The following is a 26,348-nucleotide window of genomic DNA, read 5'->3' on the forward strand; positions in this document are numbered from 1 at the left end:
CAAGGCAGCTTATCATTAGAGACTGTGGTGATGTCACAATAGGTGGTTCAGTAGAGAGACATAGCTAGATCACAAGAGGCTGTGAGTTTATCACAAGGGGTATGTGCATATCACAAGATACAATGAGCACGTCAAAAGAGGAGTATAATCACAACACAAGAGGCTCAAGCACAACACAAGAAGCACTGATGACATCAGAGATCTCATGAACCTCACAAGGACATTAGAAGAGGCCTCTTGCACAACACAAGAGAGAGCAAGCACTTCACAAGAGGTAGTGAGCATATCAGGAGAGGTCATGAGAGTCTCGCAAACACGCCATGGATTATTTGAAAGTTTACATGGGGGGGTTTGACCAGATCACAAAAGACAAAGAGTGCGTTACACGTGACGCGCTGGGATTCAGAAGAAACAGTATGAATCTCAGAGACTGGAGATTTGGGGTGAACATCACAAGAATATCGCAACAAGCCACATGCACGTCCCATGAGGCGGTGAGCACATCGCAAGAGCATGTCCATCTCAAGAGGTAGCGAGCTCATTCCAAGACGGTATGCTTTTATCCCAACAGACCATATGCATATAGCGAAATGCGACTGGGTGCACCTCAAGTGCACATGCGCACTCAGCACTGCGCCAGACTTGCAAGGGTTCATTGTGAATATCTCAAGAAGCCACCTATGTTCAATTCCACCCACTCTTTGATGTTTTATTTTCTGTCTTGTGTCTGTTGGCATGTATTGGTCTCCTTGACATTCCAGTGGCAAACTAGGCGGGTGAATCATGGGCACCTGAAAGTGACATAAGCACAGACTATTGTGTGGATGGCTGAGAGGCAATGGGGCTTTCCCTCAGTGTGATTCAGAGTGTGCTCTCCGCCACGCACCCAGAGTGTGCACTCCGCCACGCACCCAGAGTTTGCACTCCACCACGCACCCAGGGTGAGCACCCTGTCACGCACTCAGAGTGAGCACTCCGCCACGCACACAGAGAGGGCACTCCGCCACGGACCCAGTGTGCACTCCGCCATGCATCCAGAGTGTACACTACGCCACGCACCCAGAGTGGGCACTCCGCCATGCACCCAGAGTTTGCACTCCACCACGCACCCAGGGTGAGCACCCTGTCACGCACTCAGAGTGAGCACTCCGCCACGCACACAGAGAGGGCACTCCGCCACGGACCCAGTGTGCACTCCGCCATGCATCCAGAGTGTACACTACGCCACGCACCCAGAGTGGGCACTCCGCCATGCACCCAGAGTGGGCACTCCGCCACGCACCCAGAGTGGGCACTCCGCCACGCACCCAGAGTGGGCACTCTGCCACGCACCCAGAGTGGGCACTCTGTCATGCACCCAGCGTGGGCACTCCGTCACGCACCCTGAGTGGGCACTCTGCCACGCACCCTGAGTGGGCACTCTGCCACGCACCCTGAGTGGGCACTCCGCCGCGCACCCAGAGTGTGCACTCCACCATGCATCCAGTGTGCACTCCGCCGTGCATCCAGTGTGCACTCCGCCATGCTGCCACACACCAAGAGTGTGCACTCCGCCACGCACCGAGTGTGTGCACTTCGCCATGCATCCAGAGAATGCACTCCACCACGCACCCATTGTGCACTCCGCCACGTACCCAGTTTGCACTCTGCCACGTACCCAGAGTGTGCACTTTGCCAAGCACCCAGAGTGTGCACTCTGCCAAGCACCCAGTGTGCACGCCACCTTGCCGCAACGCACCCAGTGTGCACTCCACCATACACCCAGTGTGCAATCTGCCATGTATCCAGAGTGTGCACTCAGCCATGCATCCAGAGTGTGCACTCCGCCATGCACCCAGAGTGTGCACTCCACCACGCACCCAGAGGGTGCACTCCGCAACGCACCCAGAGTGTGCACTCCGACATGCATCAAGAGTGTGCACCCGCCATGCACCCCGTGTGCACTCCGCCCCGCACCCAGAGTGTGTACTTCGCCACGCACCCAGAGCGTACACTCCGCCATGCACCCAGAGCATGAACTCCGCCACTCACCCAGAGTGCGCACTCCACCACACACCCAGAGTGCGCACTCCGCCACGCACCCAGAGTGTGCCCTCCGCCACGCACCCAGAGTGAGCAAACTGTCACGCACCCAGAGTGAGTACTCCGCCACGCACACATAGAGGGCACTCTGCCACGCACCCAGTGTGCGCTCCGCCATGCATCCAGAGTGTACATTACGCCACGCATCCAGAGTGGGCACTCCGCCATGCACCCAGAGTGGGCACTCTGCCACGCACCCAGAGAGGGCACTCTGTCACGCACCCAGCATGGGCACTCTGCCACGCACCCAGAGTGGGCACTCTGCCACGCACCCAGAGTGTGCACTCCGCCACGCACCGAGTGTGTGCACTTCGCCATGCATCCAGAGAATGCACTCCACCACGCACCCATTGTGCACTCCGCCACGCACCCATTGTGCACTCTGCCATGCACCCTGTGTGCACTCCGCCAGGCATCTAGAGTGTGCACTCCGCCACACACCCAGAGTGTGCATTCCGCCATGCACCCAGAGTGTGCACTCTGCCACGTACCCAGTGTGCACTCTGCCACGTACCCAGTGTGCACTCTGCCACGTACCCAGAGTGTGCACTTTGCCAAGCATCCAGAGTGTGCACTCTGCCAAGCACCCAGTGTGCACGCCACCTTGCCGCAACGCACCCAGAGTGTGCACTCTGCCACGCAACCAGAGTGTGCACTCTGCCATGCACCCAGAGTGTGCACTCTGCCACGCACCCAGAGTGTGCACTCTGCCATGCATCCAGAGTGTACACTCCGCCACGCACCCAGTGTGCAATCTGCCATGTATCCAGAGTGTGCACTCAGCCATGCATCCAGAGTGTGCACTCCGCCATGCATCCAGAGTGTGTGCTCTGCCACACACCCAGAGAGTACACCCTGCCACGCACCCAGAGTGTGCACTCCACCACTCACCCAGAGGGTGCACTACGCAACGCACCCAGAGTGTGCACTCCGCAACGCACCCAGAGTGTGCACTCTGACATGCATCAAGAGTGTGCACCCGCCATGCACCCCGTGTGCACTCCGCCCCGCACCCAGAGTGTGTACTTCGCCACGCACCCAGAGCGTACACTCCGCCATGCACTCAGAGCATGAACTCCGCCACTCACCCAGAGTGCGCACTTCACCACACACCCAGAGTGTGCACTCCACCATGCACCCAGAGTGTGCACTCCGCCACGCACCCAGGGTGTGCACTCCGCCACGCACCCAGGGTGTGCACTCCGCCATGCACCCAGAGAGGACACTCCGCCAAGCACCCAGAGCATGAACTCCGCCACTCACCCAGAGTGTGCACTCCGCCACGCACCCAGTGTGCACTCCGCCATGCACCCAGAGTGTGCATTCCACCTTGACGCAATGCACCCAGTGTGCACTCCGCCATGCATCCAGAGTGTGCATTTCACCTTAACGCAATGCACCCAGAGTGTGCAGTCCACCTTGCCGCAATGCACCCAGAGTGTGCAGTCCACTACGCACCCAAAGTGTGCACTCCACCATGCATCCAGAGTGTGCACGCCACCATGCATCCAGAGTGTGCACTCCACCTTGCCGCAATGCACCCAGAGTGTGCAGTCACCCAGAGTGTGCACTCCGCCATGCACCCGGAGTGTGCACCCCGCATGCATCCTGTGTACGGTCCGTCACACACCCAGGGTGCACTCCGCCACGCACCCAGAGTGTGCACTCCGCCACGCACCCAGAGTGTGCACTCCACCATGTATCCAGAGTGTGCACTCCACCATGTATCCAGAGTGTGCACTCCGCCACGCACCCAGAGTGTGCACTCCGCCACGCACCCAGAGTGCGCACTCCGCCATGCATCCAGAGTGTGCACTCCGTCACGCACCCAGAGTGTGCACTTCGCCATGTATCCAGAGTGTGCATCCAGCACACTTTAATACCAGCTGTTCCTTTCTGGCTCCCTTGCAGGAGCACAACATTGAACACCATTTGTGAAAGAGCTCTGTCGGCCTCTGCAGCCTGGCAGTGTGTGCACCTTCTCCGTTGTAGGCCCTGGATGTGCAGTTTGTTCTCTAACCCAGAGGCAATAGTAGGTTTGCCTATTTATTTCACTGCAGGACCGAGCTCTGTCCCCGCCTTTATTCCAGCCGGCTTCAGGCAGATCTCACAGACCGCCTGCTGTCTCAACCAAAGCGCGCACACCACCCTCCGGTGCTAGCTGTGTGAACCGCATCTGCCCCACATGGAAGGGACCCGCCAGCTTCCTGTGGTTGTGCGGGACGTGATCCAACCACAGCCAGCTGTGCCTCTCCCAACCCCCAGACTGATTTATTTCAGAATCTCTCCTCAGTGCTCTGGATTCCCAGGGTGCGACTTGCGACAGCCTGCGCGGGAGAAATGACCACGTGACTTCCAATGCACAGGCGGGAGGGCAGGGACCTCGTGCCGGAGGTTGACCCTAGTCGTCCAGCCTTCCTCTTGTAAACATAGGAATGTGTGTGCATAAAAGCATAGCATAAGCTGCCCGGGTAGCCCTGTGATGAGGGTGCAGAGCCCAGAATGCGACGCCGGGGGTGTTTCAGGTGTAAACCGGAAGTGCTGCGCTCCACGAGAACCGTAGCATGTATGACAACAAACCACCACAACGAGTGCAACCAGCATCAGATCAGTGTCTGAGACTAGCTCAGGCGAACAATGAAGAGCTTCTAGCCACACAAAGTCGGTTATTTGATGTGAAAACACACAAAAAGGAGACGGGAGGATGCTTGCAATAAGTCTAACCACTGGCAATCGCTCGGGGTAGCATTCCAACCCATCGTTCTTTTGCCCACCAAGTCACCTCAGGTTGGACCCAGCATCATGCAAAGCAGTCTGGTCAGGCAGGGGAGCTACCCTTTCCCCATCCAACCAATGCCAAGCCAGAAAAATAAAAGGGCGCTCTGTCTGTCTCCAAAAGAAGGGCGCAGACAAGAGGCTGGCATCACTAAATCGCAGGGTCTGTGCAGGGTACCTTTAGATATGAGGTCATATAAAGTCTGCGACAAAGCGGTAAGCTGATTTATGAACAATACAGAGAACTTTGTAAGTGAACCTAGACTCAACTGGAACCCATAGAGGAAGAGTATGAGCGGCATAGACACAGGCTCTCAAGAACCAGTCTAACTGACCATTGTGGGTAAATTATAATTATAAATGATAAACATTTCAAAAAAAGACCTTGCGCTGCCAACATAGGTGGTGTTACTATAATCTTAGACACTTTGGCTTTCACTTCGGGCCTTCCGTCGTCCACTTTAGTAGGGCAGGGTTTACAGAGATGCTTACGATGAAAGAATCATGCTGAGGTGACAATAATTTTAGCAGAGCTGAAGCTCGACCTCGAAGTAAAAGCCTAGATTTTTGAGGGGAGGGGAAGGGGTAAGAGTGGAATCCAGAGGGGGGCCTGGACACCAATCAACAGTACCCTCATCAATCATACCCACATTAAGAAGCAACCACTGGGCCTCTGACATCATGATCTTATATTTATAGAGGGAAAACAGCAGCCAATCCACATACCTAGCTGGAAACATACTACAAACATCAAACTATGGTGCATGCTTACACTGCAACAATAACAACCAGCAGACAATACCAGCAGTACAACCAGTGGACGATGACAGCACTAACAATATTGAGACCCTGCCAGTTAAGATACCAAAACAAACAACCTGGCCAACTACCAGGTCATGTTACAAAAGTATTAACTATTGTCATTCCAGATCACAGAGCTACAAAGGTACCAGGAGACACAGCCAGTACAAAGCTAACAACCAGAAGACATGTCCAAACCACAGCAAGGCACATAAAATATTGTACGCTGTAAGCCCCCAATCCAATAATGGAAGTCTATCACCTAAAAAGCAATTCTAATAAGTATAATATGTTGTTAGAACAAAAAGTTACATTAAGAAAATGGGACATGGTTAGGCCTGAGTTCAATATCCCTACCTGACCCCCCCAAATCCTAACAATGATAAGCAAGTGACTGTCTGCCAAGAAAACAGCATTATCCATACAAGACACAGTCAGGACAAACCCCAACAATCCTTAGGCACTGAAGAACTTGCACTCACTAACAGTTTAAAGCCCCACATCAAATAGGATTTTATTAGAGACCAAGAACATGATGAATGAAACTATGTTATGGTCACAAACTTTGTAATGTACAAAATCACAGGATTTGGTATCACAAAATGGTATTTCGCAATGTTATAACTATTTAGAGATTTGGTAAAGCCTTTCCAATTGACAAAATGGGGTGGTCTCTGCAACCTGTGAATCATATCCAAATGGATCAATTGTTTGTAGACTGTAGTTGTGATTGCTAACCACTGATTTGTTACTGACTTCTCCTCGGAGGATGAAACCCATTCATAAAGTCAACTCTGTGTCTGTTAGACAACTTCCCCTTTGCGAATTGTGTCAGTCAACCTTAGGGGCAAATAGTAGTCTATTTTCCAATGCCTGTTCCACTTATGTGTTTCCACAGATTAAACATTTTTTATTGCAGCACCAATTCCTCTGAGAAACAAGAGCTGCTCTAAAAATAGTTTTTCATTTCATTTAATTTGTTCCTTGCAGGCCACCATCCCTGTGTTTGTAGCAGTGACTTGGTGTCACCTGCAACCTGTTTGGTTAATATTCATGAGACAGGTCGTACTGCTGCTGGACATTTTGTGATGTGATCTATTAATACAAAGGTTGCATTGCAAAATTACAGACTGATCATTAAAAAGTTGGTGTGCAATTTGCAACTACTTTTTACTAACTGTCTTTTAGCATATTGGCCCCAGATTTCAAAACTAGTGTGCAAAAGACACTGCCTTACAAAAACTAAGGCCCATAGTCAGAAGATGAAGACAGCCAGGCCCGGACTGGCCGTTGAAGGCACCGGGCAATCCCCCGGTCGGCCGCATGGGTGGGGGCCGGTTTTGGGCCCCTGGGGGCCGTTTTTGTTACAGGGCCCTTTTTTTGCAGCATAGCTGCAAAAAACGGCCCTGTAACAAATTCGGCCAAAAACCAGGGCCGGTTTCGGTTCCCAGTCCGGCCCTGAAGACAGCCCAAAGACCACTAATTAAAATTGGGATATACTCCCAATACACAACACAGGGATACTGTCAGCCCAGATGCTACCACTAACAAAATGCAATACCTGGTCAGAGCACACCACTAACAACAGGGAAGTACAGCTATCCAATTGCCCAATGCTCGGTGATGAAAACTGAAAGCTAAGAGACAGCACCAGGAAGAACACAACACTAAGGATCAAGAGACACTGCCAGTCCAGAATATAATTCTGAAATCAAGGGACCAATACCCATTCATTATTAGAGACTGCAGTCCTGCAGACCAACACAAGCAATGAGACAGTGCCATTCCAAATTCTCTTATTAGCAATCAAGAAACCTGTCCACCAAAGACTCTACTAAGTTGAGAATACACCACCAGCCAAAGTCAAACACTCATATTTATGCAACCCTGCCTAGAATCCTAAAGAAAGATTTAGGAAACACTGTTTGCCAGGCACAATACAGACAGAGTGTACCAACAGCCAAATTCTAGGATGTTGGGGATATGCCCATATCAGAGCTAAATAGTAGCCGATAAGAAACACTGGTTTCAACCGCGAGTCTAAAACTGACCACAAGGAGAGATGATCACAGTAGAAAGCGACATAGACAATCATGAAACACTGTCAGCTGTGAGCAGTGGCGGCCGGTACGTTTTGGAGGGAAGGGGGCAGATGGGACACACACGCACACATCCACATACACACTCACAGCCATGCGTTCACCAGTGCGCAAACACAAACACATCCATTCACAACACTCATTACCAAACATTCATACATACACGCACGCAGGAACCAAACAATAATTTTGAAAAAACACACACTTACCTGCAGCTCTGCCTCGGAGGTCCCAGGGGGCTTGGGACTTCTGCCTTCCCTCATTGGCAGAACTAAGCCAATGAGGGAAGGCAGCAGTCCCATCCTCATCACAGAGTGGAAAAGGGGTCAGTGAGACTGCTGACCCCCCCACCACCACTCTGTGATGAAGGACACTCGACTCTGGGCGCTTCAGGGCTTAAAACTCAAGCGCTTAGGTGCAAGGCAATCAGTGACACTACCCCTCGTCACTGAGGGGAGGGCCTCGGGGCCCTTTGCTGAGCCAAGGAGGTCACGCCCACAGGAGCTGTGACTTCCTCTGCCCAGCAAAGTTCGGCTCAGGCAGCCAGGAGCCTGCGCATTTAGCGCATGTCTGGCTCCTGGCTGCCTGACCTGAAAATGAACAGTGTCTGTCAGGCTGACCTTTGTTCAGCCTGACAGACACTGTTCAAGCGGGGCAACAGGTGGGGGGGGCGTTGCCCCTCAGCCCCAATGGACAGGCCGTCGCTGGCTATGAGCAAGAAAAAATTATTAGGGATACAGCTAACCCAGATTTCATGTCTAACAGCCAGAAGATCCTGACAGCCAGAGTCCAGGTACACAATGGGACCTTGGAATGACAGCTTGGTGTGTTGCCTGCCTTCTTCAGAACTCACTCAGTTAGTATCATGAAGACCATAGACCTCAATCCTGAGAGATCCAGCTGAGCCATTCATGGCTAGCATACTTGAGTAACAGCACCTATCATTCATGCACCAAGCACTAGTCCAGTTAACTGTGCACCTCGAGTAAGGGGATAGTATTACTCACTGTCACATGTCCCCTCACCTTTGCTGAATTTCCAGAGTCTCCTTCTTGTTTCTGTTCTGGTCCCCCGGCGATGGCGAGCTGAGGTTCCTTCCAGACTGTGTCCCCTCTGAGATGGGTTCTTTTGGCCCTTCTTGGTCTGAGGAACCCCTCTCAGTTTTCCTCCATTTTGCTCTTCGGTTTTGAAACCACACCTGAAATAAGAACCATGCCTGGTCACTTTTCGGGCTGAATCTCTGGATATCGCGCTTTATCTATATTTCTAGTGTTATACACTGGTAGTGTATACATATAGATCATTGGAAAAATAACCAATAGAAAACCACCTTCTGTAGGTTTGCAGCACTTTGGAATTACACATACCAATCTGTCAAAAAAGTGATCATTGTCTCGTGTGCTGTGAAGCCCTCGAATGATGTAAAGTGATGCTTTATAGGAAATGAAAACAAACAAAACAAGTCTCACTGGGTTACTGCAATTGTTGCAGGCAAATCTGGTCACCCTAGCCGATGGGTGATGCTGAATGTTATCATTGTGTTAGGTTTGTGTTATATTCTGACAGCTCTTCGATGCTCACCACACAGGACCCTTTTCTTCGGATGTTGGTGCTGGCAGTGGTGGAGTGCTGAGCACCGACTGTCTGCTGAGGACATCTCTATCCGAGCCCCCGCGCCCCCTCCCCTGAGCCCTAATTCAGTGAAGGTCGTCAGTGTTAGGCCCTTTAATTGGGCAATTTTTCATTATCATATTTTAATGACTTTGCGCTGACAGATCCCTTCTTCTGAGGAAAGTGCCTGATGGAGTCGTTTATTCGCCCATTTAGTTATTGTTTGACAACATCATCTCTGATTAGGGGCCTCCTTTCCAGGGCATTAATCACATGTGAATGAAGGGGTGAAGGGACTGGCTCTTTTACGCGTTGTCCCCTGGGTACTCGCTGGGAGAGGGGGCTCCCTGAAAGAGAAGGTCTGAAGAATCAGGCCCCCCACTCCCACCCTTCACTCCACACCCGCCTCGTGCACAGGAAGATGTGGGAATTATCTTCTGTATAAATGCTGTTATTCATTCATTCATTTACATGAATATTCCCAGAGACTTCCAGAATGATTGGGGGTTCGTTTGGTATATCAGGCGGCAGTCTGATTCATTCCAGAGTCCTTGCCCAGCAAGTGAGAAATATATGTTTCTGTCAATGTAGAGAACATTAGAAAATAAATATTCACTATTTTCATACTTTGTCACTTTCTATCCCCCACTACCCATCCTTCTAGCCCTTTTCGTAGAAGTTGTGGATATACAACGTCACAATAATTTCATCACAACGTTCAAACTAATTTTATAATCTAAAGATGTTGTTGCTTTAAAGAAACGTTTCAATATGTGCCAAAGCATAGCTCTCTCAATGACATGTAGCAATCACTGACGTGTTTTGCCCTATATGCGGTTACCTCAGAGCGATGCACTCCCATCTTTTGAGAGTTGTAGTTGTAGGTATAGGAGTAAAGAGATGGCAGCGACACTCCAGGTGAAGGTTTTATATGAAGAACCAGGGATGTCTGATACACCTGTGCAATGCCACAGCTCGGATTGGGCCTGGTGACCCAGACGGCTTCAGTACGTAGTATAACCATGGCGATGGCACCACAGCAGCAGGTTATATATTATGGCTTGTAGTAACCGGTACATTAGTACCACAATAGTACCCCCTACCTCCCCCCTCCCCTAATCAGGAGGAGTCACAAAGACTTGTAGATCTGAGCATTTTAAACCAGGTTATTCAAAATAAATAGGATAGGATAGAACCATCGGAAGCTAGTAGTGAACTGCCATTTAGTGAAAAAGTAAAGGTGAACAGATCTCTGTTGTGTATGTGGGTGTATATGTGCGAGTGTGTGGGTGTGTATTAGCGCCATCTGCATCTAGTGTGACCAAGTCCCTACATGCCTCCTCCACGACACTCATCTGAACAGAACTTTCATTTGCCAAAGCGAAGCACTCTGGGAATTGTAGTCTTGCTTCTCTACGGCGCATATATAACAACTAAGAATTATAAAAGCTGATCCCAGGACTGACTGGAAAAATATTGTCCTGGCGGCAGGGAGCTTCTATATCACCCTACTTATGAGTCCATGCAGTTAGGGCAAACTTGCTCTTCCATTGAGTAGTGACACATCCCTTCATTTTCCAAAGCTTGAAATAACCATCACAACACTTTTCAAGTCTTAGCCTAGGGTAAACTTTATTTATGTTAAGTTTGGTGAATAGTGGTGCAGAATTGCATAGTTTGTAAGTGGTTTGTTAACAGTTATATATCCTTTTTACTTTTCATAGGCGTTTTTTCAACACCTATGTGTGAAAGTTTTTAGACATTTTCACTTGATTCCATAGCTACCCATAACTACTAGTTGAGTGATGTTCTGGGTGTCTACTGTACCTCTACTTTCTACTTTTTGCTACCAGCACTATGCCCCCTGGGACTTGTAGTTCTGTCTTTAGATTGGAATTAAAAAAACTTTGCAACCCAGGTGCGAAAGCTGGTGTGGATAGAAAGCTTGAACTGGCAAAGATGACCCTAATGGCATGGAGCCATTTATCAGCTGAGGTTACACAGGCGCGCAGAGCTAGTGCACAGTACAAACACAGTAAAATGGGTTCAGTCTTTTCTACTAAAACGACTATAAGATGTACCGATTTGAGAAGGAAATGTGTCTAACTTATTAATGAGCGCATTATAAACCAAAGTCTCACTTTGCAAAAGAGAATTTCATAAACGCCAATTGACCTCATGGGGGTTTAACCTACAGCAATTTGTGGGCACAGGTTTTTGACCATGGCTATAATGGGAAAAGCAAAACTGTACACGGCAACGTGCGATGTACTGTTGAGCAAATGTTCAGGACTTAACAAGCATTGGCAAAGACAATAGGTTTGGGTTTAATGTGCTAATGCATACAGCGTTAGCACATTAGAGCTAGACACAAGGGAGGGAGTCAGTGATCAGAAAGGGATGCAATTGTAAAACAGACTCTTATGCAGTGCTATGCAAGCACAGAAATGGAGGTGGAAGGATGCACCCAACGAGCCAAGAGTATTAGGTGTTAGATGGGTCCTTAACTGGCTGAGCCAAGATGTGATTGACACATTTTCAAGCCAATTGCTGAAAGAGGTGGACCCCAAGCCCACTCTACATACAATGTTAACACTAGGTCTGTTTAGATCCATGTTGTCAAAATCTAGGTGTACCTCATGACACAGCTATATTCTAACACACACACTAATTCACTCACACAGTGAAACACCACACACTCATTGCATAGTGCTCTACAAGCAATTGAGATGATCAAAAAAATCATTAAAACTCATTTTCAACAAAAATACCTTTACAACAGGCGCTGTCAATAACAAAACTTTCATGAGAATTGTTACTTTCTTCACTGAATGAACGTAGTAAAATAAAAATGATGAATTGTAAAATGTGAGGAAAAGCCGGTGTTAATGTGCCAATGTCACCAAAAATATCCTAAAGAACAATATAATTTAGACATTATACAAAATCTCGAATTTCGTAAAATTCCTTGGCTAACATGCCTAATTAATACTCTGAGATGGCGGCAAGGTGGCACTACAGAGCTCTATAAAACACCTAAATAAATGAATATCTAAATACAACCCTACATCACTCTCGATAATCACCACCACAGCCCAACAAGCGGGAAGGCATCCTCGCCAACTAGAAGTAAGGCTTGTAGTAGAATAATGACTGCTCTGGTTAAAATCAATAACAAATGTTAAATAAATGTCCTACATATAGAGGCCACTGTCAGAGGCGCTGCTGGTCCTTGGGGCCCTGCATTATGCTAGGGCCCCCACATTAATCTCACGACCCCCGCCTTCATTCACACACGCGCCTCCATTCTGAGGCCTACTACCTACCTTGTGTTCTGGGATAATAGGCAACAATAGAGTCTCGAAGGGGGTTATAGGAAAGCCCCCCATCACCGGCCCTATCTCACCCTTGCACCTTCGAGGCAGAATTCATGAGCGTTTTCCTCTCAAAGGCCCGCAAATGGCTCATTTATCTCAATTTGCAGCAAGAGGCGACAAAAAAGGCCACCTCCACCAAGAGAGAATTTTCCTTGGCAAATAATAATCTGACTTTAATTTGCCCGCCTATGACCAGTGAGTCATGTTGAGATTTAATAATCAGCATCGCCTGATCCGATTAGGGGAGAATAATTTGTTTACAATAGGCCCAATTTACTGCCCCAGAATCTCATTATCTGTCCTCAGTCACTGGGCTTAAGCGCTGCTAATATGACCCAGGGGAGAAAGAAGGAGGGGGGAGGTGGAAGGGGACCATGTGCAAGGGGGGGTTCTATTTCCTACAATTAGATCCTCCTTACACAGTCCTGTGCCGCAGGTCCAAGAAAAACCCAGAGTATGAAACAGTAATATAATAGGAACTGGAAGGACAAATTACCAGCTTACCTCTAATAGCAGCGCAGTTTCCAGATGAAATTCCTTCAAAATCACGAACATTGGAAAACAGACATTCCACAAGAAAACAAACCGAAGAGGAGATAGACCCATAAGAAAAACATTGCAAACAAGACGGGACCACAGAAAACACAGCTCACAACCCTAGGCACCATAAAAAATGAAACCCAAACCAGGGTGGGCTACAGAAAATTAAACTTAAACCAGACAAAGGGATAGTATTTACAACGTGATTCAAAGAGTGCTCTGAAAACACTATCAAAAGAAGAGTGTGCTATATGGAGGAAAACAAAATGTGGAATGTGCTGTAAATTATATACGAAAAATACAACATAAATCAAACTGAACATAAGAAGCACAAATTAACGAAGGGTGTACTACAGAAAGCACAACCCAAACTAGAGCACAAAATACTGAGGAAAATACATCAAAGTCAGACTGCCTCATGAAAAAGACAACCCAACCTCGACTGTACAAGAGAGGTCAAGAAAAAATAACAAACATTGCAAAAATCAATCATCACTCAATACTGATGATCACATAGGACAATCATATCATTGGGCAATGCATACTAAAGTACTGAAACGTAGCCCCAACCCCAGAATGCGATAGAAAACATAACTCAGATTTGACTTTTTCACAGTAAGCAGAATTGCAACTAGACTGCACCGTTAAAAAAAATCCAACCAAAGAGACAAACAAATAAAAGGGCCGTGAAAATGGAAAGACAGAGGAAAATGTAAACAACTGATTAAACAAATGTTAAAAAGTACCAAAAAAAGAAGAAAAACGAAGACTCAACGCGCAGTAGAATTGGCATAATTGATCACTTTCTTCATTCAACTCTGAGCTACAGCAACACAACTGCAGTGACCGAAATAAATAGATTGCACAATTAAGTCGTAGGTTCTTTGCCTGGACAATATTGTACCAGGGAGATGTTTTAACCCATTTTACCTCCATATTACTTCTGGTGCAAAAAGAGTTCATGAAACTTCTTGCCTGATATTTTTAGCCGTTTATCTTTTTGAAACGTGACTGCGCTTTGACTTTTAGGTGTTAAATTCATAAAAAGCGTCATGTCTCTGAATCCAATGTATTATTATTTGTCCTTCCGTGGACGTCATTTGTAACCTTTTTCAGACAATAAGCTACTGAATTACTATGTATGTTGAATATGAGGGTGTCAAGGTGCCACTCTGACTTGCACCTCTTTGAAAAGAAATAGTTCAAAGATGGCTCCCTTCTGGACCATAGCAAAACTGTGAATGCATGCATAGGCGGATCAGTTCAATTCTACCTGGATAGATGCCTATCACGAGTATCACAAGTCAACCTCATCAAGTGCACGTCTTAGACCAAAGAAAGCGAAATCAATGGATCCATTTTCAAGATTCATATATTTTGACATCAAAACAAAACGCCTTATCAATGAACCCCACGCATGCGTATAAACATGTATCCAGAGCTCCATAAATTAGACATTACTACCCAGCCATTCAGTACGCTGCAGATGACCATTCACTAGCTGAACCTAATGCCCTGCCGCAATCCACGCAAAACCTTTTTAGAGACACTCTACAGCGCGAAACATAAAACATTCTCCTAAGAGATTTATTCAGACTCCTTTCTGTGGAAAAAGTTTGGAAATGTTGTCAACCCGAAAAGCCAATAGTGCTGTGAAGCCATACTTATGGTAGATAGAGTGTTATACAAATAACAATAATATAAAATACCGCCAGATACCAAGGGCCATGGGAATTATGCATCAATTGAAGAACAACGTATGAATCAGCATTCAATACATTATGGGCCAAAGTACAAGAAAACTAGCAAGGACAGGCATATAATATGTTGTGTATTATTTAATTATACCACATCATGTGTCACATTGTGCATAATTATTATGTGCCACGTTTAATATTTGAATACACACGGATACAAAATGTATTCTTTTGGCAATGAAAACAAGTAGGCTTCTTAAGAAAAACATATACGAATTTACCATAGTCCAAACTGTTATTTACCAGCAATGATTTGGCTCTGCATTCAAACACAGGTATGACATTTTATTAATGTTGTCCTTTCCACCTCACAGAGTAGAATAATTGGAGAAAAACATATATAAAGTTACACCGAGAAAAAACAAGCCCACATGTACATACTTGTTGTTATAAAAGGTGTCCTTTTTTACCAAAGGTATCCCAAATCTCGATATCTGATCACCAAATACATAAAATAGTACCCACAAAACATTTGATTGACAAGTTACTAAACTAGATCCCAGATCCACTAAAAAGCGAGACAAAGACCATCTAAATTTCTGATATCTAAAGCTTGTATTCACAAACCCCTACATTGTTAATCACAATATTTGAAATCTCTGACCTGCACCCCAACCTCATTGGCTCACATTTCCCCTAAACCTTACATTCTATTCCACAAACTCTTAGATTTACAACCCCTAAAATGTATCACTCACCCCCCAAAACTCTGAGCCAATACATCTTTATTTCCCATAGCCCAAAACACACAACAATGGATTCCAAAGCACCTGAAGCATAAATGTTTCACTCCAGACTCTTAATCTTTGACTCAAACACTTATATTAAGTACCTGCTAACATCTTAATCCCTGATCCACATATCTCTAAATATCATATTACTTTAGCTATATATCTTTGTTTCCATAAACCCCAAGTCTTTCAATCTCATAACAGAATTAGTTCCAGAATCACTGTCTCTACACCTCTAAATATTTGATATCCTTTTCTTTACATCCATGACCTTCAAAATGTTGGCCTCCAAAACTCTAAATCCATTTACCTGATTCTCTCAAATCTATGATGTTCAAATTCCTAGATCAATGATCCCCCAACTACTAGGTTGTTGATTTCCCAAACCCTGTAAAAAGCCCTAAACTTTAAACTAAGATTCTTATAAACCAAATTCTATGATTCTCAACATCAAAAATACCTTATCCTCAAAGCCCTAAAACAGTTTCTGAAAACCCTGACAGCCTCATATCCAAAGCAACCATTAAATCAGACAAAGCCCTGATGTTCCAATTCCAAAACACTAGATGCAAGATTTTCCAAATCTCTTAGGTACTAAACCCTTACGGCTTTGATCTGCTGTGTTTGTGTGTTGTGGAAGGAGGGGAGTGGGCTCAGGTTTGTTCCTCCAGTGCTGGAAATTGATGCTTGGCTTTGATGTAATTTAGGACCTTAGAGACGCGGACAAATTAGTGTAGAACATTATCACTAGTTAATTATGAATGAGCGATTAATCAACCTAATCTAATATTCCACATTATGTTGATGTTATTAAAGTGCATCATGAAAGTGACAGATCGTATCTCTCTCTGCCTCCTCCAGCCAGGAGTGCACTCAGCGTTGAGGTGGGGGCATGGCAAGGGGGGGTAAAGAAGAGGGCAAAGCATGGAGAGAGCAGAGTCTTATAGGAAGCAAGTGGCACAGTGATGAAAGCAGGAGCCATTAGGGAGCGGTATGTGAAGGTGAGTGCATAGCCTGCAGGGATGAGCATGAAGGAGGCGGGAAGTCAGACAGAGGAAGGAGGGCAGTGCCTGCACTGAAGCCAGACTAGGGACAGAGGAAGGACATCAGTAATAGAGTGCATACTTTGCAAAATTAAAAAATAATTGCAGGAGCCCAACATTTTTCTGAGGAGCCCACTACAGGTACATCCTAATGGCAGGGTTACTGAAACCCCACGTTACCTGATCTTGATTCCACCTCATGACTCTCTTTTGGAACCACCCTACACTTCCGGTCCCTTTAAGCCAAGCTTGCAGATTCTTTTAATCCCTCCAATCTTTCATTGTCACTGTTTTCCTGTCTTTCAATTCCTTCCTGTTTCTCCCTTTTCTGATTATTTTTTTTGCTAGATCAAAGTCTGATGATGAAAAACAAGTCCCAATTAAAGTTTGCTGGTGCCCACCACCTGCAATCACAACTCTGCTAAACACGGAGGGCATATTTATGATACAATCATGCAGCGCAGCAAGCCACCTCGCTGTGCTGCGTGATAGGAAAGGGCAGGAATGCGCCATATTTAACATTATAGGGCCCATTCATATCTTTTTCCTGCGCTGGGGCACAAAGTGATGCCCAGCACCAGGCATCCTTGCACAATGGTGCAAGGGTGACTACGTTGTAAGCAGGATTGTTTTGTGCAGGAAGGGACCGTTCTGCACAAAAACAATCCCCCAAGGCATTTTCCTCTTTCTGTGTGCTGCACACTGCAGTACACATAGGAGGAAGAAACTAGTGAAAATAAACATATTTCTCCACATAACGCCTCACCTAGAAAACAGTAGCATTTTGACCCTTTCCTAGGTCTACCAGTAATAGTAAATTTGGGAAAGCGCCAAAATCCATGGGTGGGTGCATGAGAGCACCCACGCTTCACCCATTGAACGCCTCTCTGGGGCAGAGGAACACAACACAGCGATTTCCCCAGCGTTGCGTTACTCAACATTTATGAAGCCACTCAGGGCCACACAAGTAGGTCTTGCTTGGCTTGCAAGAATTCTGTCGCTCTTGCGCCACGTTGCGGGGAGTAAAGTGTGACAACACTTTGATAAATATGCCCCCGAGTGACTTCAGTGCTGGGCAGGAATGAGAGGAAGTATGGGGCAGAGTGCTGAACCAGGGCTGATATGAAGCATGGCAGACGTGCCAGGGTAGGACATGCAGAAGAAGAGCGTGACCTAGAAAGGAGCAGTCCTACGGGTCAAAACTTGGAGCTGCAAGGGATGAGGGTGACTGTGAAAGGGTGACGGAAGGGACAGCAGGGGCTCCGTGGGTGAGCGAGGATAGCATTGTAGCTAAATGCAAAAGGATCCGCCGCCCCCTCTCAAAATGGGAAACATGATAGTGTGTCCCTAGAACTTTACTTTGCCTTGTCATCCAACAGATATATATGGCCTTGAGCTGTGTATACTGAGTAGAGGCAGACGGGCAACTAGGGCCAATTTCCGGGGGGGGCTAATTCTTCCAGCCATAGGCAGAGTGGCTTCAAGAAGGGGTGAAAACACAACAAAAGCCTCATTAACAAGTAAATGGTCATTTAAAGACCTGAGAAGTACTCGGATGCGGCTGCAATTAGACGGTCGCCATCCCACGAAGCTGTCTCAGCCCGAGCTGACACACACGACGGGGGTGGGGGGCTGAAGCCCGGTGAGCCCAATGGGTGTTGCGCGCCTGTGTAGGGGGCATTTGAGGGTTCCTACCCTGCCCCTCTGTGCCCCTATACCAGAAAGACTGGAGGGACAGGCCCACATTATATCCCGGGGACTACGGATTTAGCAGGGATATGAGAATGGGAGCAGGGATAGCAGAAGGTGAGGATGACTGAGGAGGAGAGCAGGGACTGAGGAAGCAGGGTCTGGACTTCTGGGGCGAGCAGCACGGAGAGGAAACAAGAGACAGTGTGCTGGAAGTAGAGCTGCTAGGAAGCAGAACCGGGGCGCGAGGGCAGGCACTACATGGGTAGCGCATAACTAACAAAAGAGGGTCAGTGTGGTGGGAGCAGGGGCAGAAGAAGTGAACACACCTGGAAGGCAGTAGGGTCTAATGGTGAAAGCTGGGGTTGCTGCTGTGAGAAGGAGGCAGATGATGGATGCACCACAGTTTAATCAGAGCTGGGCAGAAAAAATAGCTCATGGACTGATCAAGGCAAAAAAACAGACAAAGGTTATTGAAAATGGACTAAAGGATATGTGAACAGCATTTCATTATTGCCGGCCTAATAATAATGTTTCTGCTGCAAGACTCACTTATGCACTGCCCTGTCCAGTCAGTTAGTTTATTATTTGCATAGTTACTTAAAACCATTCAACTCTGTTAGGGTCAACTACTCATAAGACACTTTAAAGTGGTCACCTTTGGATACTTCCTAAGACAGGGATTGTGGCCTGACCTCTTACCCTCTGGTCAGGTCATGTGGCCTGTGTTCTTAGAGTCTGCCTTCCACTTGATATATGTCAAGTTACCCAAGGTTTTAATTTAAACTATAGTGCCTCATTTTCGCTCTTCTTGGTACTCCTCCCTTCCTGAGTTCAAGAGTAGCCCCCTTCCGCCTCTACCCCAACATACAGTTCACCAATTGCCAAGCACCCTATCTGTGGAAGATCAAATATTATGTTTTTTAATATCTTCTCATTTAAACTTAATTGAAAAATCTGCCACACTCTGACCGTTACAGGCTTAAAATTCCAACTCCATTCAACACCTGTACAACACAAAATGTACAGACGTGAAAAAACGCTTATGCCTCACACGCACTTTGGTGTGTACGAGTGGTGAGGTCATGATCCCCCCACACACACACCCCTCCCCCCTCGCCGCCCCCTTCCCAGCGCGGCGCGCGGGTACCTGCACGCGGGCCTCCGTCAGGCTGATCTTCATCGCCAGCTCCTCTCGCGTGAAGACATCTGGGTAGTGAGTCTGGGCGAACACCGCCTCCAGGGCCTCCAGCTGTGGGCAGAGCAGAGCAATGTTTATATATCAATAACATGCAATATTCATGGGCTCGCGTCACCAACGGCCACCAGCAGCCGCCAGGCCCGGGGAACCGCGCGCTGCAGACTGAGGGCGGGAGGGGGCGCGGAGGGGCCAAATATCCGTGTACAACCTGCTGGGGGCGCAGACGTGCGGGGCGCTGAGGCGGGGAACGTGGGAGGAGGGAGGGGCAAAGGAGAGGTGGGTGAATGTTTTACATCACTTTCACCACAGTTGTTTCCAGTTAATAGATATTCTCTGAAAGATTTAATGTGTACGTTTTTTGCATTTTTTTTAATGCGTTTGTCCGACATGACCAAAGGAAAAAAAATGTCTCAGAACACAGAAAGTGCAGTCAACTGCAGACATACTTACAGGCAGTGCTTTAAATGGTCCGGTACTGTCCGGTAAAGGTCAGTGCTTTAAATGGGCCGGTACTGAGAACCGGCACTTTTCTATTTTGAGAGGGAGAGTACCTGCACTTCTCAAGCGAGGCTAATACTTTTAATTGGAGTGTACTGGCACTTCTCAGAAACAAGCAGGTACCCTGATACTGAGTACCTGCACTTCTATTTTTCCATTTCAAGCACTGCTTACAAGCCAACAGACATGAAGGTACAGAAAGACACAGGCACAGACAGACACATACAGGCGGGAAAGCAGATAAACACAGACAAGAGCAAATAAGTAGACATGAGTGCACTACAGACATACTCAAGTACAATATACAGCCACACATTCCCACGTGCAGTCAGAGACAGGTACTGGCAAAATATATAGATACCTGCAGACAAGGGTAGAAATGGACATAAGAACATATTCACAGGCAGGCACAGCCAGATTAGGCGCCTTACAGAACACCGATTCATTGCGCGCATCTAAGCGCATGGCCAGTCTTTTGTTAGTCACAAATAACCAAATTGTATTTGTTTATGAAAGACGGGGGTGGACGTTTACACACTCATCCTGGAGCTGTGTTCGTCGATTTGCATCGAGACCAGGGGTGCCTCGTATAATGCAACTAAGTCACAAGAATGTTGTGGTATTTTATTCGCATTTGTGTATTGCTACAATAATTGACGTGGCATAGGAGAATGAGCCCCCCGTTGCTGCAAACCCTTGAGACTTTTCAGGGCCATAATTGTCTATGGACAATGAGAAGCTTTCTTTTCACTTGTTTAGCCATTATACACCGCCAACATTAAGTCAAATTAAAAACTGTTATGTAACCTCCCTCTACCTCTGACACTTTTTGATACGTTTCACACATCACATAAATCCACACTTAGGGCCTAATTACGATGTCGGGCGGATATAGTCTTCTGAACAAAGGCACCTCTGGTTTCCTATAATATTTGTGACTTTTTGGGGGAAAAAACAATAGTGTGGCACACACCTGAAGCTGTCTCAAATGCCTGACCTAATACACAATGGAACCCTAATTGTGTGTATGCTATATAGCAACTTCATATTTAACAAGCTATAAGTAGTAAAGTTCAGTGAGAGAGAGTCCACATATAATGTGTGAGTCTCCGGTAGGTAAAAGTTTATTTGTAAAGATGGTCGACGGTCAGTTTTTCAGAGAATTTCAGATATTTCAGGAAGCAGACTAGAATCATAGTTACCCCTTTCTGTGGCTGATCCAACCATTTATATGTGACAATACTGAGTGGCAAAATATAATCCGGCAACAATTCAACAGCCAGAAACACACTATATAGCCAAGATAAGTATATATAGGTAAGCATAGATTTATTATTCTTAACTCCACTTCTGCATGCCTTGAAAATATAATGCAAGATCTCACCTGTTGAAGGGTGAAAGTTGTCCTGTTTCTCCGTTGTTTCCTGCGCAAAAACCCATCATCAAAATCTGCTGTAGAGTGACTGCCGAAAGGAGCCGAGCCTGAACGAGAGAAGAATGGAGAGTGAGACACATAGACATGCTGTGAGACTACAGAAAGGACAGGAACTGGAAGTGAGGCAGAAGAGCTGATACTAGGTAGAAGAGCTGACAAAGTGCACTAAGCCTGCAAATTCAAGAGTGACAATGTGTGGATCACAACGACACGGTGAGGAAACATGGCACAGCGGAGAATGAGAGTCAGGGTAAGAGACATATGAATAGAGAGCTACACAACTAGGGAAACAAGGGGAAAGGGTCAAATAAGTAAAAAAAAACTAATAAGGCTCAACAGTTGGGGCAAGAGATGCAGTGTAAAAGATGCAGGGGCATAAAGCAAACATGGATTATAAAAAAGAAACAGAGGTGAGGGGTTGGAGAGGATTTAGGGGGAAATACGCATGGGCATACACAACGATAGGCAGTGTTGTAAGAGTTTTGTCTGCGTTTATCACATAATGCCTGTGCTTGTTTCCTCTCATCTCAGAATATATAGTTATTTTCCTTTGATATTACATTTCAAAGAAATTGGCTGGCATTTGGGGTCATATCTATAAGAATTAGTGGAGGGGGGAAATAAGGGGTTTATGGAAGGTGCCTGAAGGGGTGAGTAAACTGTTTCTTAAGACTGAGGTAGAGATAATCTTAGATTCAGCAAAAAAAAGTTCCTACTACGGTGTGGAAGATTCCTGATTGCAGTTGGTGTCAGAGTCTCCCAATACTGAGGACAATTTTCCCGACATACTGTGAAGATGTTGCCATAGTTTGAGTAACATAACTCTGGTGGATTGTCTATGATGTTTCTAGAGGTAGGGGATGTACTTTCCTTGGATTGGAAAAAGTGTCTTCTGGGGTTGGGGAGGATATGGGATAGGGGAATATGGCTTCGGATGCTGAATAAAAGGTGTCCCATGTTAGGTAAAATTGCCTCATGTGAATATAACTCTCACTATGTGGTGGAAGTTGTTGCATTATGTCAAAGATAGAGTTTCCTAGTTATAGCAAATATTTCTCCTGGAATTTTTGAGGTTATGTCTGAGGATAGGAGAATCAATAACTTGTGAATTTGGAAGGTATCTTCTAGGAATGGGGTGTTAGCTGCATTGGTCTGGTAAGATTTATCCTTGGGTCAGGAAAGAGGTAATGCTATGATGGCAGAGCTGTCTGCTCAGCTTGAAGACAATGTCTCCTGAAGGGGGATGAGAGTTATCCCTTTGTTTAGGATAAATAAAGTCCTGATGTGAGGGTGATTTCTCCAATGACAAAAGAAGACGTTACTTGGCGATGGGGAAGATTGTCCCAGAGCAAGAGAGGAAGCATTTTTGAATTGAGTAAAAAGAATTCTATGGTTGGGCAGAATTTGTCCTGACATGAAGGAACACCTAGTATTTTAAAGAAAAGAGTCTCCAGATCTAAGGTCAAAGTTTAAAAACTTTGGCAGATGGTTTCCCTGTTTGAAGAATAGTTATCCAGAGTTTGGAGGAACCGTGGCCACATATATTAAGAAGTGATTTATGTTCTAAGAGGTCAATGTCTCATGTTTTTCTTGGGGGATAGTTATGGTTAGTGGTGGGACTAAGGGGAGAGGTAAGAGAGGCTGAAGAGTTTATGGCCAATTCCTGCATACCTGGTCACTATACTTATGGTTAAACACAAACAAAAACAGAACAATTACAGAGCATTGTACATGTATTTGATGAGAGAAATCAACATATTCTTCTCCTTTTGTTTAACACTAATTAACACTTCTAGGATTGCAGGTCAATGAGATATAAAGAGCCACTTGCAATCAGCAATAGAGCAACCATTAACAAACCACAGCCACAGAAGAACAGTAGCAATTTCCACTGAAGGGGGTATTTGGCCTCAGTCTCAATCTGCTTGGTGATAACACTAGAGGGAAAAGGTTGTTACCCCATCCCTGCTTAGGCCAAAATCTAGTTACTCGCAGAGCGGGCCAAACGTTCCTGAAGGGTAAAATGCTGCCCTGGCAACTTTTGTGCTTCAACTAATTATTTTTGTTGTAAACCGTCAAAAATGCAACACGGCAAGAATCCGTCCATGCAGTGAAGAACAATGCTAAGGAACAACACCTCATGCGGGTGAAATAGGCCACCCTGAGACTCAATGCAGAGACAACTGAAGTTTAGTGCCACCTAATAGTAGGCACGGCCATCCTAGCTCAATCACAGCCTAGATGTGAGCAGCGGACAAACCAGTAATACGTGAGGCTAAGGGGATCCAATCTTGATCCGAAGGTATATATCATTACCAGGTGCTTCCGACGCTGACCTGGAACCGCGTTGTAGTTAATCCTCCACTTATGGCTAATTTTAACTGCATGTCTTTCATAAAAGTGTAGCAAATTACTTGAGCTTGTAGTTAGGGTTTTCCTAATTTCTGAACTGGGTTCTGACAAAATATTTAATACACACATTTAGTAATGCTTACGGTGAACTGTTTAGAGGGTCTTTCACCAATTTCTTAGAGCTAGATTTAATTGAGTTTTTTTAATTGTGTTCACTCATACCACTTATATTATATTCATTCTAACACTGAGCACAACCCTCAAACTAAATACCAACTCCAACTGAATCAGCAAAAAGATAAAGTGAATATCAGCAAGCGCAGGGATGAAAGGATGAAAGATCATAAGGTTTGTGTGGATTGTACTACTGAATGTCGAGGGTGAAAAGTATGATGTTACAACTCATGCACTTACAACACAGTTTTTACATCGCAAAATCCACTACAACGCATTCCATTACATCGCATGACACTACATTGCATTTTTAAAAACTAAATTTACAGAGCATTCCATTACATCGCATACTGCCTTTACAGTGCATACCATTACAACGCACACCATTACATTGCATTTAAGGTAAGTATTGGATTGTATAGGGGTAAGAATTACTAGTCTAACTCCAGGGGGTGCAACAGTAGGGTAAGTGTTGGATAGTGTAGGGGTACAATGCGTTGTAATGGTATGCGTTGTTATGGTATGCGTTGTAATGCCTGCATTGTAGTGACATGCGTTGGAAATGATGTTGCCATGTAATGACTGCGTTGTAAGTGTAGTGCGATGTAATGACTGCGTTGTAAAGGTTGTTTCCCTTGAGGGTGTGAATATTGTGCTACAGGAATAGGATATCATGGACGAAATATCAAAGACCAAAATATCAAAAGGTGAGTGCATACAGAGGAAGTATAGATTTACTATTCCTAACTCCACATCTATGTAACTTGAAAATACATATAGCATCAGGGTACATATATGTGGAGTAAGGTATAGAAAATGTACTTACTTTACTTTCAATGTTTTCGTTTCGATATTTTGTCCTCAATATTTCTAAACCTCAATATTCTGTCTCCGATATTCAGATGGCACACCACTTGTGCTATTCAAGTGCAACATCATGAATTCCAGGTTATAGAATGGGGTTTTGTGTATTTCATTATTTGTTTTCCTGGGAACACTTTTCTATTACGTTTCTCTCGAGGGAGACTGGTTTGAGTTGTACATGTTTTACTGGAAATATAAAACCTCGGTGACACATTTCCTGGTCAAGCAAGTCTCCTCCAAGTATCTGTCTCATTAGACTTTTGAGTTCAGGTATGCATTCCCTCATGAACAGTCTTCACTTTAGATTCCTGCCAAGTACATTTCACTTATTATTTGAAATTTTGTATAATTCCCATGAAAATTATGGATATTAATGGAAGTAAATAGTTTGTTGCTTGCCCCCTCCCCTTTAAAAATCATTAGCAGGACATAGAACACTACAGAATGCATTGAAACCACCAAAACCGCAGCTGGTCGGTCAGTCACAGGATGCATATGTAGAAACAAGAACATGAACAGAGGAACAGGATGAGATGGGCAACGAGCTACAGATACACACAGAGAGTGTGGGGAGGGAGAGAGAAATGGGGAGAGAAAGAGATGCAGAGCAGATCTAGCCAAGTAGAGTGGAAAAGAGAATTCAGGAGAAGATAAAACTAGATATAATTAGGAATAAAAAGGGAGAAACAATTATATTTTGAGGAAGGGGGGTGAAAGGAAGCTAAAAGACAGGGAAATTGAGACATACATGGAAATGGAGAAACACAGGAAGAAAATAAAGACATAATACAACAATCTCATGCAGTATGTTAATGCACAGCTTGTGGCTGACATGCCGTCAGCCTGGGCCGTGGAGGTATTAACCTCCACTGCCCTGGCGGGCTAACACCCACCAGATCTGTCCAAGCCCGGCAGAGATCTCTGTGCCTTCAGAGGAGCCATAGTTATGTTAACTGTGGACCAACATGTTTCTTGCAGAAGCTCAGAAAACTTGTTTTGTAAAAATAAACTCCCATCAGAAAACATGTATTTTATAAAAAAAAATAAACCCCCATAGTGGAAGTTTGTTTCTGTAAAATAAAAACGAATACCCTAGCAGGGTGTAGGGGCTATTTTGCTTTTTTCTCTGCAGGTCCGCTAGGCAGTACATAATTTGAGCCAGTGGCTGGAGGTGGGGCTCAGCGGCAATCGTTTTTAGGTGCCCACAATTATTTTTCCTCAACAAACTTTGATCAAGAGAGAGAAAAACATAAATGGGAGAAAGGAGGAAGAGAAAGACTAGAAACCATTGAAAAGAGAGAAAGTAGGGATGAAAAAGA

The 26,348-nt window shown here is 45.7% G+C and overlaps 1 protein-coding gene across 1 annotated transcript in view; it reads right to left on the reverse strand.

The window, feature by feature from the left end:
• Nucleotides 1-26,348, reverse strand: part of DRGX (dorsal root ganglia homeobox) — an 86,259-nt gene that overhangs the window by 40,646 nt on the left and 19,265 nt on the right. Inside the window, exons 2-4 of the mRNA XM_078640976.1 lie at nucleotides 21,589-21,686; nucleotides 19,656-19,757; nucleotides 8,783-8,955 (exon numbers count right to left, since the gene is read on the reverse strand). Coding sequence (XP_078497102.1) covers nucleotides 8,783-8,955; nucleotides 19,656-19,757; nucleotides 21,589-21,686 — 373 coding nt within the window. The remainder of the gene's footprint in view (nucleotides 1-8,782; nucleotides 8,956-19,655; nucleotides 19,758-21,588; nucleotides 21,687-26,348) is intronic.

The sequence above is a fragment of the Lissotriton helveticus genome, chromosome 5_1 (assembly GCF_964261635.1).
Source record: "Lissotriton helveticus chromosome 5_1, aLisHel1.1, whole genome shotgun sequence".
NCBI lineage: Eukaryota > Metazoa > Chordata > Amphibia > Caudata > Salamandridae > Lissotriton > Lissotriton helveticus.